Source organism: Corvus kubaryi, unplaced genomic scaffold (assembly GCF_017639235.1).
Source record: "Corvus kubaryi isolate FWS band 111438036 unplaced genomic scaffold, C.kubaryi_AGA036_p1.0 37172, whole genome shotgun sequence".
Lineage (NCBI taxonomy): Eukaryota > Metazoa > Chordata > Aves > Passeriformes > Corvidae > Corvus > Corvus kubaryi.
The window spans coordinates 1,416,585-1,431,563 of NW_024581047.1; the positions used below are offsets into that span (position 1 = coordinate 1,416,585).

Below are 14,979 nucleotides of genomic sequence, written 5' to 3' on the forward strand. Positions count from 1 at the left end.
GACAGAGAAATTGTATGCACTCAGCAGACACTGTAACTGAGCATTCCCTCCTTATTGGCTGTGTTCTCTGTTGCAGACATTCTGCAAGATAATTTTTTTTGAAAGGATGAAAGCAGAAAAATCATGCAATAGTTTTATATTAAAAGCTTTGGAATTTTAAGTGGACCTGAACTGCAGTAACATGGTTGACCACAGCCAGAGCTTTGCACCTTGAACATACTGTTCTTCTAAAATTAGGCATCACATAAACCTCATCTTATCTAATAATGTATATTATGAATGCACTATCTTCAAAAGTGCATATGTCTCATACATTAAACCAGAATAGAAATAATTAATTAATAAAAATAATTTTGCTGTATGGTAATCTCACATATGTGGTACAACAGTATCCAGGAGCAGGGTGGGAGTGGAGAAACTGTGTAATGGAGAAGCCTCTGCAACAGGAATACCAAGAAAGGGAGGAGAAGATGGTATCTTCATTGTGAATCTGACAGCACAGGTCTGGAAGCTCAGAATATGGCTCTGGGTGAATGTGTAGTCTGGACTACCTACTGGTTTCATGGCAAAAAAATGTTTATTTGAGTCTTCTTCATGAGCAGTCGTGAATGTGATTTCCAGACTTCAAAGTACTTTGACTTGCTATATGTGTGTAGAGGGTTATCAGTAAATATCCTGAAGTCTAAAGGAACACCTTGTGCTGAATAATGTACTAACAGTTTATGTATGTAATTATTTGTTAAACAGCTTATTTTTGCAACTTTACAGAAAGTCTCTCTTTCTATAGGAAGGTTGATCTTTTAAAATTTTTAATAATCCCTGTAGAGAGCCAAGTGGTAAAAACTTTATATTGACAAGGTTACAAGAATTGAACAACAGTGATCAGGAATAGGAATACCAAAAGAATGAGATGTCTTTTTACTTGTTCCCATACATAATCTGTTTAATGAATAGGTTCCCCTTAAATTTCATATTAATATGATGGCTGCATAACAGTGTTCGTTTGGTCCAGTTTGTGATAGTAGAAATCCCTCTGCAGAAACAAGGCCAAAATGTATCCTAGAACATAAATTTCATAGTTTTTAAATTTGAGAGAAAAGCTGCTAACCTAATTATACAGGACAATCAGCGTGTCCTGTAGGACTTATTTGAGTGAGAATTTCTGTAAAATGTTTTCCCCATAGAAGAAATGGTTTATTGTCATATTAAAGACTGACTTCATAGATTCTCTTCAGTTTTATTGTTTGTATTTTCACCAGATTTTACTATGAGGAAATAATTTAGAGGACAGCAAATATCTGACTGTATTTGGCCTAGAGTATGAGGTGTAAGCAGAAATTCTAATTGCCAGACCAGGAAACAGAGCCTGTGGAAGGAAAAGGCTAATTCCGAAGTCCCTTAAAACAACAACAAAAAATTATGGAAATTAGTATCGCAGTAAGTAGTGCCATAAAGCACTAAGCATCATTATGGTAACAGAACAAACAGTTTTTCTAGTGTGCAATTAGCAAAAGAGCACTGTCATTTTGCAATGATAAAAGCAGAGAGATTTAGCTGTGGCATTCAGTTTCTGTAGCTACAATAAGAAATGATACTGTATTCAGTGGTTGCTATCAAATACACTCAGATAAAACCAGTAATTGCTATGCCAGCAAATCCAGATTGGATGCTTCTCCTCTGGTGACTCACACCCAGCAGGAAGGGCTGTCAGTTACATCAGTCATTATTTTACCTCACACACACATTGCTTCCACGGGGTTGCAAAGATAAATCTCACTAGAGCTGTTACAATCATGGAAAGACAGACGGAAAGGAAGCTGTCCCTTTGTTAATCCAGTATAGAGAGCATTCAGATTCTTGCTTTTCAGGTTGGCCTGGTGTGTGAGAACAGCTTCAGTGTGAAATAGCATCCAAGGGGCACAGGGGAGTGGTGGGAGCTGCGGGTGGGTTGGGCTTTGTCCCAGACCTTTGGATAAGCTGGTCAGCCTAAGCTGTGCTTCTGTCTCAGGTGAGGGCAGTGTGTTGAATTCAGGCAGCAGATGAGGTCGTGTTTGCTAGAATGGTACCTTGAAATTAAAGTCCAAATTACATCAGGAAATGCTGTCATTCAAAAATCACCCATGCTAATGGAGTTATACAGAAATATGCTTTGGATATTCTAGCTGGTCAATGTTTTGTAACATGATCTCATTTTGGTCTAATTGACTTGTTGAAGTGACCTCTACTGTTAAATTCTTGCTCTGTGTGATTCGTAGAGGTTTTTGCATATTATCTTTGGAACTATAAACTTGCAGGAATCAGACATAGAAAATCAACTTTTAAACTGGTAGTTGGATTTTGGAAGATGCTGGCCCTGCACTAATAACACTGAATAATTTATGCAGAACCTCAGTCTTAATAAAAAATTTAAGAGCCAAAGTCCAGATCTCCAAAGCATTTTGGTTTTGCTGGGGCATCTTGGCACCACGCCGTGGTTCTGCAGTGCCTTTCCTCCTTGCTGCAGTATATGTTCAGTAAGCTCTTGATCAGGCAGCCCCACCAAATTCTGCTCAGTTCAGTCTTGAACAATTCCAGATACCATAACCATTCTTGGATATTTACTTAATTTTTAAAGAACAAGTCCTAATAGGAGGTAAAAGTAAGGACATCAAAACCACATTCTTTCAGTCAGAAACGATGGTTCTGAATATACACAGGAATTGTTGTTGGAAGAGAAAATTTCTTAATTGTACTTTCAGGGCAAAAAACTTCACTCTCAAACAAGCTGCTTAATTCATGGGGACAGGTAGCAACTTTATTGCATGGAGTGTTACCAGCTTTAACGTTCATGAAGATACTGAACATGTAGGACTCTTCACGGAAGTTCTGCACATTGAAGCATTACCAGAGGAAGTTCAGAAGTTCAGGTGTTGGTTGGCTGGTTTTCTATAAAGGGAACATAATGTAAGCTGAACCAGTATCCTATAACAGATAAGACTAAAGCAAACTAAAGAGGTAATAATCTGGGAAAAGACATTAATGATGTTTATTAAAGTTTTGAGTATCTTCAAATGAGGCTCTTCTGATACATTATTAATCAGAGTTGTTTTATTCTGAAGGCTTTTCTGCTTTTTGTTTTCATCAAAAGGGATGTTCAGTTATCTTTAGACCAAGACTTCGGCTTATTTGTTTTGTAAAATAGTAAAATTTAAAAAGCTTTATTATTCCCAAGATATTTAAAGGAAAAGATTCCACTGGATTACTAAACATCAAATGTAGGTTTTCTTTAAAATAGGAAAAGAATCAATAATTATATCAAGTGCTTTGAGATGGCAGACAAACACATTTTTTTTAGGTTATTTCAGATGTTTTGTTTTGGTTTTATTGCCAAATAAGTCTTCCTGGTCTTTCATTCTGTCTTTGCAATCCCACTTCATTAAGTCACCATTTCTTCCACATATCAAACACAGGCTTACCTTTCAAAGTGCAGGATAATCCCCTTCTATATTTAAATTACTCAGTTTCTCATCAGCATCTGCCTTCACCAAGCCAGTAACTATTTTCAGAGCCTCATTTTGCTTATCAGACAAGCCCTTTCATGTTTTGTCCTATTATGCCATTAGCAAGAGAGGAAATATCCTCACAGGCGACATTAGTGATGACTCCTTGTTTTCCTTCAGCTGCTTTTGTGACCTGTGCCCTCCTCCGAGAGGACAGGAGCAAGGCAGGAAAAGAACTGTGGTTGTCACTTCTGAGGGGTGAAGAGTTACGCAGTCTGCTGCATTCTTGTAAAAGGGATACAAATTGGTTAGGGCTTTTTTGCAGTTTTATTTCATTGTGACTAACAATAATAAATTCTAGGAGTGTCCCACATATGAGTATTTTACAAGTGTAGCTGTTAATATGAAATAGGTGATAACGTCTGTTGTAGTGTTTGGTCCTGCCATTTGCTCCCCGTCACCACTGTGTAAAAAACTGCTTTTGAGGTTGTTATTTATTTGAGCTGTGAAGAGCATTGTTTCAGCTTTCTTTTTCTATGTTTTGAGTTAATTTATTGCACTGTGGAGGGGAAGGACTTCCTGAGCTTCACTCAGGACTCTTCTGTTGTACCTATGGAGATGGAATGAAGGAAATCTTAACTTCTTAGCCTCTAAAGGCTGCTGATTCCCACTTGTTCTATGAAATGGAATTAATTAAATTAAAAAATCTTTATGCTGCTATTCATTAATAATCTGCAGTGCATTGCTATATGCAGTCATTTCTAAATGCTGATTGTTAGGTATTTTGCTGATGGAATTCTTTGCAGTCTGTCACCTTACAGACTTTCTGGGTTGGAATTTGTTTTTGTGCTTTAAACTTGGTTTGTTTACTTTTAGCCAGGAAAAGTTAATTTCATCCATGTGTTAATGATAATTTGTTGTGCTGGTGAAATTTTTGAGAAACTTCATTATTATTGTTATTGTTATTATTATTATTAATTAAATTGCCTTCTCTTCCTGGCCTAGAATAACCCCCCCTGACTTCAGAGCTTCAACAGGTATTAACAGTGGCAATTTACAAGGTGTTGTGATATTAGTAGTGGGAGTGTGATCAGGTTTAAGATTGGTAACTCATTTTTCATACTTGTATTGTTCACGGCCTCTTTGTGGAGGTTCAAAGTTAGTGTCTTCATCTGGTATATCCCATGATGTTAAAACCAAAAGTGTGAAATAAAGAATTTCATCCTTAGAGTGAAGACATTTCCATTTAACTGGGTTGTAGTGGAGTTTGCAACAGAGTCAAAATGTATTTGATAGCTCTGAGCTTTCTGGTTCCACCTGCTTGAATTTCAAAGTGCTTGCAAGCTGTGTTTTTGTTTCCCTTTTGATACTTATATTGCATATTGTATGTTGATTGTAGTAGCTCCTACTCCTGGATAACATCTTAATAGCTCTGTTTGCTTTTAGAACCTTTGTAGATGCACAGACTGTCTGCAGAGATCTGCTGCCTCATTTGGAGGAGGCCCAGGGTGAAGGCATAGAGCCAGCAGGTAAGCATGTAAAAGGTGATCCTTGGAAATTCGAGCTCTTCTTAGAATTTTTTTTAATGTAATTTTTGTGTCTATTCTAACAGGTTATGACTGACAATTTCTCAGATAATGTAAGACAAAATTAAAATAAAACTGAAGTGAGTCAGGGCAGCTGAAAAAATTTCAGGAGTTGTCTGTAAATTTGCATGGATTTAATAGTTTCTGCCAGTGTTTGTCTGTATTTGAGATGATGACTAGATAAAAATGAAAAATAGCTTGATCCCATTGGGAATCATGCAAATTGTTGGGTTACCTTTGGCATCACAGCCTACTCACCAGCTGTCAACTGGGGAGGATTTGGTGTGCAGTGTAATGACTGGAGGCTTTAAAGGAATATCTGTGCTTTGGTCAGTTCTGTGTTGCGTTGGAGCATGTGCATAGCGGTGTCATTTAATCCAACTGCAGCGGTGAATGACTTGCCTGAATGTGCTATCATGTGGCTTAAAAGAGGTTTGCTCGCAGAACTTTCTGAGGTTCTTTGGAAGGTTTGCAGCCCTAAGGGAGCTCCCTGTTGCCTTGGTGAGGCTGTTACTTTTATCTAAATATGCTCATTGAAACAGAATATTTGTTCTAGGAGAAAACTGAAGCAATGAGTACACAGATATCAGATCTATGTAGGAGTCTTGCATGCAGACTTTATACATGTGTATAAATCTATCTGTGTGGCTATATAGTTGCTTTTCAAAAGGCAGTTCTTTGATACACAGTTGGGTTCTTTCCAAGAAGTGAACTGCTAGCTGTATGCTTTCAGTGAGCAGGAAATAAATGTGGATATAAATGAATAAAGGTGATAACAAATGCCTGTTTTCAAATTTTCAGGGTATCTTATTGAACTATTTGAGCCACACGTTCTATATGTAGATTATCACTGAGGCTGTGATTCTGCAGAGTACTTGCTTGTGTGCTTGTGAAGGCTCTGACCTATTTTTCTAAGAATTTATCTGGGACAGTGGTTAATGCTGTCAGCTGCCTACCTGCTTCTCTCCCAGAGGTTGCTGCTGGCTGCAGTTTAGAGAAGTAAGCTGGGTTGTAAAGCAGTGCTCTGGAAGGAATGCACATGCCATTCAGCCACTCCTACAGAGGTGACCACAGCCTCTGCCACAAAGGTGAGGTGAACAGCTAAGGGTAGAAGCCATTCCAGCTGTTCCATCATAATTTTCCTGCAAACACAAGTCACACCTCATCCATTTTAATTAAGCAGTTCCTTTATTGGTGTTTAGGTATGTTTCTAAGTTGATGAATCAGGAGCTTACAATTTGTTAGACTTTGTCTTCTATTTGGCTTTGGGAATCTGTGGCACTACTTGTTATCCATTTAAATGAGAAGCAGTGTTTAACTTGAAAACATCACACTGCTATGCAGATGCTGTGTGGTGAAGTGAGGGCTGAATTTCAAAAACTCCTCTCAAAAAATACTCTATGAGAAGGAAGTTCAGTGTCTGGTTGCAGGGGGTCTACATTGTATATAAAGAATAAAGAAGGAGATTCTGGTATTTTGTAGTTGTGCGGAACTGTCTTCCTCACTTTATAATTGGTTCATTCTGCAACCTCAGGAGTAAATTTTTCTAATGAAGACCACAGGTTGTTCTGGAATTTTTTCCTCATTCCTTTCCACCAATGTATAGAAGCTCATTCCTGTGGAAGCAGGCCAGATTTTGTGGTTTCTAATGGATATGTAAATCCAGAGTATCCTTACTGTTGGCAGCAAGGATTACATTGACTTAAAACCAGTGTGAGGTTAGAAGAGAACTCATCCATGCTGGTTTTATACTGATGGAATCAACAAAATAATTTATGTTGGAAAAGACCAGTGGAGGGCAACTAGGACATCTTTCTGCTCATAGGAAGCCTTGTGGCTTTGTTCAGCTGAGTTTTGAAAACCTCCAGGGATGGATATTGTACAGTCTCTCAGTCCCTCTTCTTAGGCTGAGTCACCTACATTGTGAAATTCTTGATCCAGCAAGAATTTTCCTTGCTGCAGCTCATGTCCATGGCCTCTTGTTCTTCTGATGTGTGCCTCTGAGAAGAATTTGTTTTCCTTGTAACACCTGCTTTAGTCTTTGGCAAACTGCAGGTAGATTCATACTTCGTCTCCTCCAGACCTGCATGGGCTTCTCGTACGTGGTGTGCACTGGGCCCCTGACTGCCTGGGAGTCCCTCTTTTGGGCTTGTGCCAGTTTGTTTGTCAGGATCTCTCTCTTGCACTGGGGCTGCCAAAGCTGCACACTGCTTCAGGTGCAGTCTCAGGAGCACTGAGTAGGGGCAAATAATCACTTTCCTTGGTCTGCTGGCTATGATCTTGCCAATGCAGCCAGGGGTGTAGTTAGCCCCCATTGGGGCATACAGCTGACTCGCAGCCAACCTGTCCACCACAAACCTCATGGGCTTTTCTGCTGAGCCAGCTGGCATCCAGCCCATGCTGGGCCATGGGGTTATCCTCCCCAGAGTGCAAGACTTGACTGCAAGTTTGTCGAGCTTTCAGGTCATACCAGCCCATTCTTCCAGTGTGCTGAGGTCCATCTGGATGGCTGCCCTGCCTTTTGTCCTGTCAGTCACTTCCTCAAGTTTGGTGTCGTCATTGAAGCTGGTGAGGTTGCATTCTATTGTCCAGGACAACAGTGCCATCGTTGAACAGTGTCATTCTCACAAGTAACCCCTGATGAATGTCACTTGGAATTGACTGCTAATTAGACTTAGAGTTGTTGATCACTGTTCTCAAAGACTACTTATCCAGTCAATTTTTTATCCACCTGTTCCTCCAATTCCAGCTGGTTCAAAACTTCCAAGAATGCTGAGCAATATAGACCTTGTCAAAGACCTTGTTAAAGGTAAAGTAAGCAATGTTCCACTGCTCTCACAGTGTCAGAGCCATGATGTAAGCCAGGTGAGCTAGATTTACCAGGGCCAAGTCAGGTCGGTCCATTCTGGCTGTTGTCAGTCACCATTTTATGGCTCAAAATGATTTATAGGAGAGTCCTATAGCATTTCCATGGACTGAGGTGAGGCTGATTGGCCCTTAGTTGTCTGAATCCTCTTTTCTTCTGCTTTTTGAAGACAGGTGTGACATTTGCCTTTTTTCTTGTGATGGGAACCTTAGCAGATTGCTGTGCTTTCTCAAAGATGACAGAGAACAGCCTTGCGATGGCTTTGACCTGGTTTCTTAGTGTCCACTCTGAAGGATCCCATGTGGTCCCATCAACTCTTTTGTATGTGTCTCACATGCCACTAGGCATGGAAACTCAGGAAGCCTGACCTTGCCAGTAAATACCAAGGTGAAAAAGGCACTGAGAGCATCAGCCCTTTGCATGTCCTGTGCCAGTGAGTTGCCCGCAGTATCACTGGTTATCCTTTTGGCTGTCACTGTACCTGTAGAAGCCCTTCTTGTGCTTTGTCACATTACTCACCAATTTCAATTCTAAGTTTTGATTTTCTATTCCTGCATGCCTGGGCAATGTTTCTGTAGTGATGTTTCCTCCTGATTACACCCTCTACACACTTTCATTTTGGTGCATCGTAATCAGTTTTAGAAGCGTCCGTATTGTTATGAAGCTTATTTTGTACTTGTCGTGGTGCACCACTCCCTCCACGTCAGCTTGTGAAGGCATTCTTTGGACCATATCTTATTTCTCTGATCCACACTGGTAGGGGTTTTCAGTGATGTGAAGAGCAGAGTATTTTATTGCAATTAATAATTGTTCCCTTTTCCTCCAGTGGAAAAAGTATAAGTTTCCATTAAGTGAAATATTTTTGTGTGTTTTGGCTAATTTAAAAAGATTTCCTCTATTTATTGTCTTTTCTGTTACAGAGGGTAAAATTACATGTTTATTGTGGAAAACTGGTAATATAGAAGAAAACCCTTTTCCTCCCCCAAGCTGTTGAAAGGCAAGCCACAGGAGCTGGTTTATGTATTTTATTGGAAGAATCACCATGTGTTTAGGCTGGCTGAGACTTTCAGGTTCACTTGAAATTGCAAAGTTCTGTAGTTTTGTTTAATCTGTTTCTTGGCACAAGGAGAAGTTTGACACAGATACTAAGCTTTCAGACTCTAAGCAGTGTATACTCAGCTAGAGCTTCTACTAAAAAGAAGTTAATCTTTCAGGGTCCCAAACATCTTGAAGAAAAGTAAAAAATAGTGGGTGAGAGGAGGAATTATGTATTTCTGTTGTCAGCAGAATGTGATGACATCATAGCTGTGGAATCTTGCATGATGACCGTCTGTCAGGAATGCCTCCAGCAAAAAGCTGAATTCCTTCTCTCATCATTAGGGCAGAGTGTTGTTTTGCAGCATCTGGCATATAATCAAGACACTGTTTTGTGAGTTAAATCTGATTCATTTTCAAGCAGAAGTTAAATTACTGGTTTAGTTCTTGCTTCGCAGGGCACATCTATGGAATATCACTTGGAGTGGCTCAGGTCATGCAGCAGGGCCATTCCACAATCAGCCTGTCTGTTTGTTTATCTGTCTGAAAGGTGACCTTGGGTCTTTTGCTTTTTATATGACTCTGAAAACTGTTCCTCCATAAACATCTGAATTCATTTACATTCTCAAATCCTTTTTGGCAGTCACCAGAATACTTGTGGGTCAGGTAGTGAACAGAGAAAAGGTTTCACTAATTATATTAGCTTTAAGCTGTAGATTAGTGTATTTCTCTTGTCTTTGTTTTTTAACTACTACAGAGTCTCCTTCATATATCCCAGAGGCCCAGCAGTTTCAGCCAGACTGAGTATTCATGAAAAAAACCCCCAAAACCCCCAAAACTAACAAACAAAAAACCAAACAAAAACCCAAACAAACGAACAAAAACCCCCAAAAACCAAACAAATAACAATTCCTTTATTTGTTTAAAGTAATTTTTGATATCTGAGCTTGTACCATGTCAAAACTTCCCATTGTACATGGTGGAAGGAATAAACTGGCTGTTAAAAATACAAAATGTGTTTTATGTTGTGTATCATTTCAAACTTGGTAGAAAATGTCTGAGTAACAAATGTACTTTTGTAAGTCAGTATTCACATGTAAATGGTTCCTAATTTTAGGATTGTATTGTAAAAGATCAGTTGAAAACTGCAAGTGTATCTTTCAAGTGGTTCTTAACTATTTTTTTTCTCCTGTAAAGTTCCTTGTTGAAAATTTATGCCTAAGTTTTCACCTTAGGGGGAAAACTGCCCACCTGAAATCCCAGGTATTTAGAACAGTTCCCAAGACAAGTTGCAGTACAATCATCCTGATATAACTTATGTGTGAGACTACCCCAAGCCATCTCTTCCTTTAGTAGTGAAGACAGTGAAACATGTAAAATGCAGTTGGATCGTGGAGTTTTTGGCCTTGGAGGAGAACGACATGGGGAAAAAAGTGTACTTCAAGGGTCTCAAACAGTGACAGTCAAGATTTTATTACCTGGATAAAATCTCTGCTCTTTTTGTTTTACCTTACAATATAGCCTTCTTTAAGCAGAAATCTTTTTGCAACATACCTGCCCTTCAGAATTCACATGAAGGACATGAGCCAAGGTCACATAGTAGTGGATGGAGAAGTATTTGGGGTCTGAAGTATAATGCAGGTAGCAGGAGTTAGTGGAAGAAAGAGGAAAGGAACAACTTTCATGCATACAGAAAACTTTCAGTGGCATTGAGTGCTTTGAGCTGGAATGCTGGTTTTTTTCCTTGTACTCTGTGAAGCTACAGTTGTATAATGAACCAATGATAATAGTGTATTTAGAGGGGTCTTATTCTGATTTCCACTTTGGTTTCAGGAGGTACTGAGTTGATTTCCAGCCTGGACGTTGCAGTTTAACTTTCAGACACTACTGAGGCAGAGCACCTGTTTTGCTTCTCCCAACATTTATAATTGATGCATTTAGTATTTAGCCAGGCATTCCTTCCCAGGCACTTTCTGCAAAGAATGAGCCCTCTGCTCAAAATCCCTCTGCAAACTGACAGAGGAATATATTGTTCATGTTGTTTTTACTAGCTCTGGGGACAGACTAATTAGATTTTTAGAATTATTTGGCTTATTGAGATTTCACAACAGTTTTTGAGATTTAAGTTCTACCTGCAAAAACATGCAAAAGTGGACGCTGAATGGGCATTCAAATTTATATTTATTTGCACTGTATCTTGAGTATTATTAAGGTGGTGCACACAGTCTCTGAAACCAATTCTGTTCTTTGTCTTTTATATGAATCAAATATGCCTTTTTAATGCTGGAAAAACCTGAATAAGGAAAACAAAAGGAAACCCAGTTTTCAAGTACATTTTTGGTTTCTATGTATATTTCAGGCATTTGATTGATTTTCATTCTTCTCTGGGAACTGTGCAGTTATCTGCTGCACATCTGAGATGAAAATCACTATTAATGCAATTTCTGTAATGTTATTGTAGGAATGTTGCTAATATTTTCTGTTTCCTTCAAGAGAGGTACCCTTTATTCAGGAGCATTTTTAGTACATGGACCAGAATGTTGTATTTTAGTTCTGTATGGTATGATTTTGTTTTGAACAGAACAGTCACCCACCTGTGTCCAAGCACGCCTGCAATCCCTGACACTTTTGTTGTTTTAGAAGCCAGAACATCTCTATGTAGAGTTTTTCATCTGGGCTTTGGTGTGTCACTGCAGACAGTAAACCTTTGGATTAACAATAGATTCTGTGTCTGACCGGTCTTACCTTTCAACCTTTTCACACCTGCATTGGGGTTAAGTGCGCAAACACCTGCTTTGCCTTCTCAACTCATAAAGTATTTATTGGGTGCTACTGCTTACACTTTGATAAAGTCTATTACCTAATATCCTTCAGAGCTATTTGTTTTCTAAACTGTCTGGATTTATGATGCCCTTTCTCCACTGACCTCAGCACAGCTCCACCTGTTTTGAAAATCACTATGTGCAATTTACACATGAGAAAATGAAGGCACGTGGAGATGAAGCAGCTTTATTTGTACTTATTGTTGTCATTAGCACCTTCTATTTGGCAAATCTGCCAGCCAGGAGCAGGAATGGAATGAAATGTTTATGAGCTTACAACATCTTGCTGTGCCTCTGGCTCTTGGTGCAGATTGCTAGCCTGACTTGAGGGAGGCTGCAAGTGTGTTCTAAAGCACTGGTGTGGCTCCAGCTATGGCTGATGTATTCATATATTGTCAGAAGTGCTCAGAGAGGCAGTTCCCAGACTTCTGAAGCAACTAGAATAGCATTGGAGAGGGATGTGATCCATGTTGTACTTTTAACACTCCAAAACTGCTCTTTTTCAGCCACTGAGGTGGCAGGAAACAGCACAGATACTAACTGAGCTTGCTTTACAACTTTTGCTTTCTGTAAGTGTAGTAAAAGACAGTTATGCTTATTAACTTGTATTAGGAACTTCAAAAAGTGCTGTTTTCTGTTGCTCTTAATTCTGACAAACCCAAGCACTTTGGTCTAAAATTTTTTCATCAGCTCACTGTAGAGTATATATTTTTTTATGTCTATGCTAGAAATATTGCTTCGTTTATGGAAGTAAATCTAAGGAAAAAAATGTTGTTAAAATGTTCTTATACTATTCTGTTCATAAGTATACGAACTGTTTGACCAGGGAGTTATGGGAATGTTTGTGCTTTGCATGTGAGAATTCGCCTGAATTTTGCCAACTTGATAACCCCTAGGTTCTCTAAGGAATGTATTCATACTCAGCCTCTTGCAGGTTTGCAAGAACCAAGGAGAGTCTTTGAGACACATATTTCTTGTGAATGCCAGGGACTGTCCCAGTCCTTGGCACCAGTGGTGAGAGCCAAGTGACATTTGTTGGTGCTCTGCGTCTTTGTCCTGTCAAGGAAGGGGAGAAAAAATACAAGGAGAAAAAAGTGGGTGGTATAAAGACAGGGTGAGGAAGACAAGAGCAGAAGATGAAAAATGGAGACATGGAACCAGGGTGAGACAGGAGTGAGTGGAATGGACACATTAGAACGAGGGAAATCTGTGGGAAGTAGTGAGGAACAGGGACAGGATGAAGGAGAACAGCTGGAGGGACAGGAGGGAGGGAAGAGTTATAACAAGCAAAAGGAGCTTGGATATTGAGCAGGGGCAGAGGTTTCATGTCTTTTGGATCTCTTTAGCCTCCTGATTCACCAGCTACTCCATTGGCACGAGGGGGAGTGCAGAGCTGAGTACAGGCAAACAGATTCTTCTGGAACTGGTGGTGTGCCTGTAACACACAGAATCATCAGCATAATTCTGTATGGCACTTTTATGCAGAACAAAGAATAGGAAATAAAGATTTGTCTTTCTACATGGTCTATTTGATAATATAAAATTGGAAAGCCCTTCTCTCAAGAGCTGGGAAGTGCCAGAGTTGTGCTTAGTCCTGTGGTCTTTATTCAATCCTCTTGTTGTCTGGTATGCAGTCCGGTAATTTTCAATTATAGATTACCTTGACAACGGTGCTTTACCTTCCAGAGTCCCTGTGGACTTCGTTTGCTGATGGCAGAGTCAGACTGAGAATAGATAACTCATGTCCGCAGACTCCCGTAACAGTTCATCAGATGTTCAAGGAGAGCCTGGAAAAATATGGATCCCTTAATGCTTTGGCCAGCAAAAAGAATGGAAAATGGGAGAAAATAACTTTTTCAGAATATTATTCCCTCTCTAGGAAAGCGGCCAAGAGCTTCTTGAAGGTAGGTACAGGAAACAAAACCAATTCCTTGAATCCTTTTGTCTCCTTCAAAAACCCAAAAAACAAATAAACAAAAAAACCCCAACCTCAAAACCCACAATGTAAGAGGCTTTTTGCATTACTTGAAGATCAGTAGTCATGTTCTTTATTGAAATGATAGTGATGAAAGTGAGTTTTGGTCAGAGGTAACACTGCTCTCAGGGAACCTTGACTGCAAGTGAGGAGCTGCTGTGTTCCACTTTCTCGGTGGGACATAGGTGCAGAGCTCAGCTTGAGGCCTTGAGAAAAATAGGGGAAAACTACTATCATGAATTTGGTGAGATAAAGACAATCTTTAAAACATTCTAAACATAGGGTGATATTAGTACTCATTAGGCTCTTATTCATATGAAATATTCTGGGTTTTAGGCCTTTCTGGACAGCAGAGTTCAACCAGACAGGAGAAGGTAGTAGAAAATTCACATCCTGTTAATTGCTGATAAATACCATGTTTGTTATGGATACCAAAATGTGCCTTCACATGCCTTGTCAATACTGTAATAATAAATCAAAGGTTTCCATGGTTTATATTTGTGTGTATGTTTCTCTCCAGTGTGCCTGTATTATATAACCTTATGTATATTATTTTTAAGCTTGGTCTTGAGCGATTCCATAGTGTAGCAATCCTTGGATTTAATTCTCCAGAATGGTTCATCTCAGCTGTTGGAGCTGTTTTTGCTGGGTAAGACATTTTGGGGGGGGTTAATTTTCAAAGGGGATTTGGGGATTTCTGTTTTGCTAGGTCTGGAAATGTAGCAGATCAGTATTATGTGTCATATCTTGGAAGTTGTGTTGCTACTGATTAACATATTCAGCAACCTTCTGGAGTCTCATATCCCAAATAGTCCAGGCATTTATAAATGGATCCTGTTTGCTATGGGCTTAACCGTGACAGTTACAGAGAGGCTGTTGTTCAGGATCTGATCCATGGAGGATGTGGGAAACAGATGAGAATCACAGTTTTATATTAATGATACTTGTCTACAGTGAGCAGATGAAGTAACATATGAATACTAGCTACCCTGATTTCTTCTGTTCTGATACCTGTTAATTTGGATTTTAGTTCTTAAGCTGTTTTGTACCAATGAAATCCAAATTAGTATCTGTGTACAGCTTGAACAAAAAAAGGACCTAAGTGGGGATTTTTTTACCACTTCCTGAGCTAACTCCTGTGTAGCCTTAAGTGGGTTAAAACGCTGTGTCCTAGCCTACAGCATCTTTTGATGAATAGTTCAAAGATTAGTTTTTG

General features: G+C 39.3%; 1 protein-coding gene across 4 annotated transcripts in view; it reads left to right on the top strand.

The window, feature by feature from the left end:
* The window catches only part of ACSBG1 (acyl-CoA synthetase bubblegum family member 1), a 40,074-nt gene that overhangs the window by 10,854 nt on the left and 14,241 nt on the right, over positions 1 to 14,979 (top strand). For all 4 annotated transcript variants that reach the window (XM_042021832.1, XM_042021831.1, XM_042021829.1 and 1 more), the window contains 3 exons: positions 4,926 to 5,008; positions 13,475 to 13,692; positions 14,324 to 14,412. In XM_042021832.1, the coding sequence (XP_041877766.1) occupies positions 13,561 to 13,692; positions 14,324 to 14,412 (221 nt within the window). In that variant the 5' untranslated portion in view covers positions 4,926 to 5,008; positions 13,475 to 13,560. The remainder of the gene's footprint in view (positions 1 to 4,925; positions 5,009 to 13,474; positions 13,693 to 14,323; positions 14,413 to 14,979) is intronic.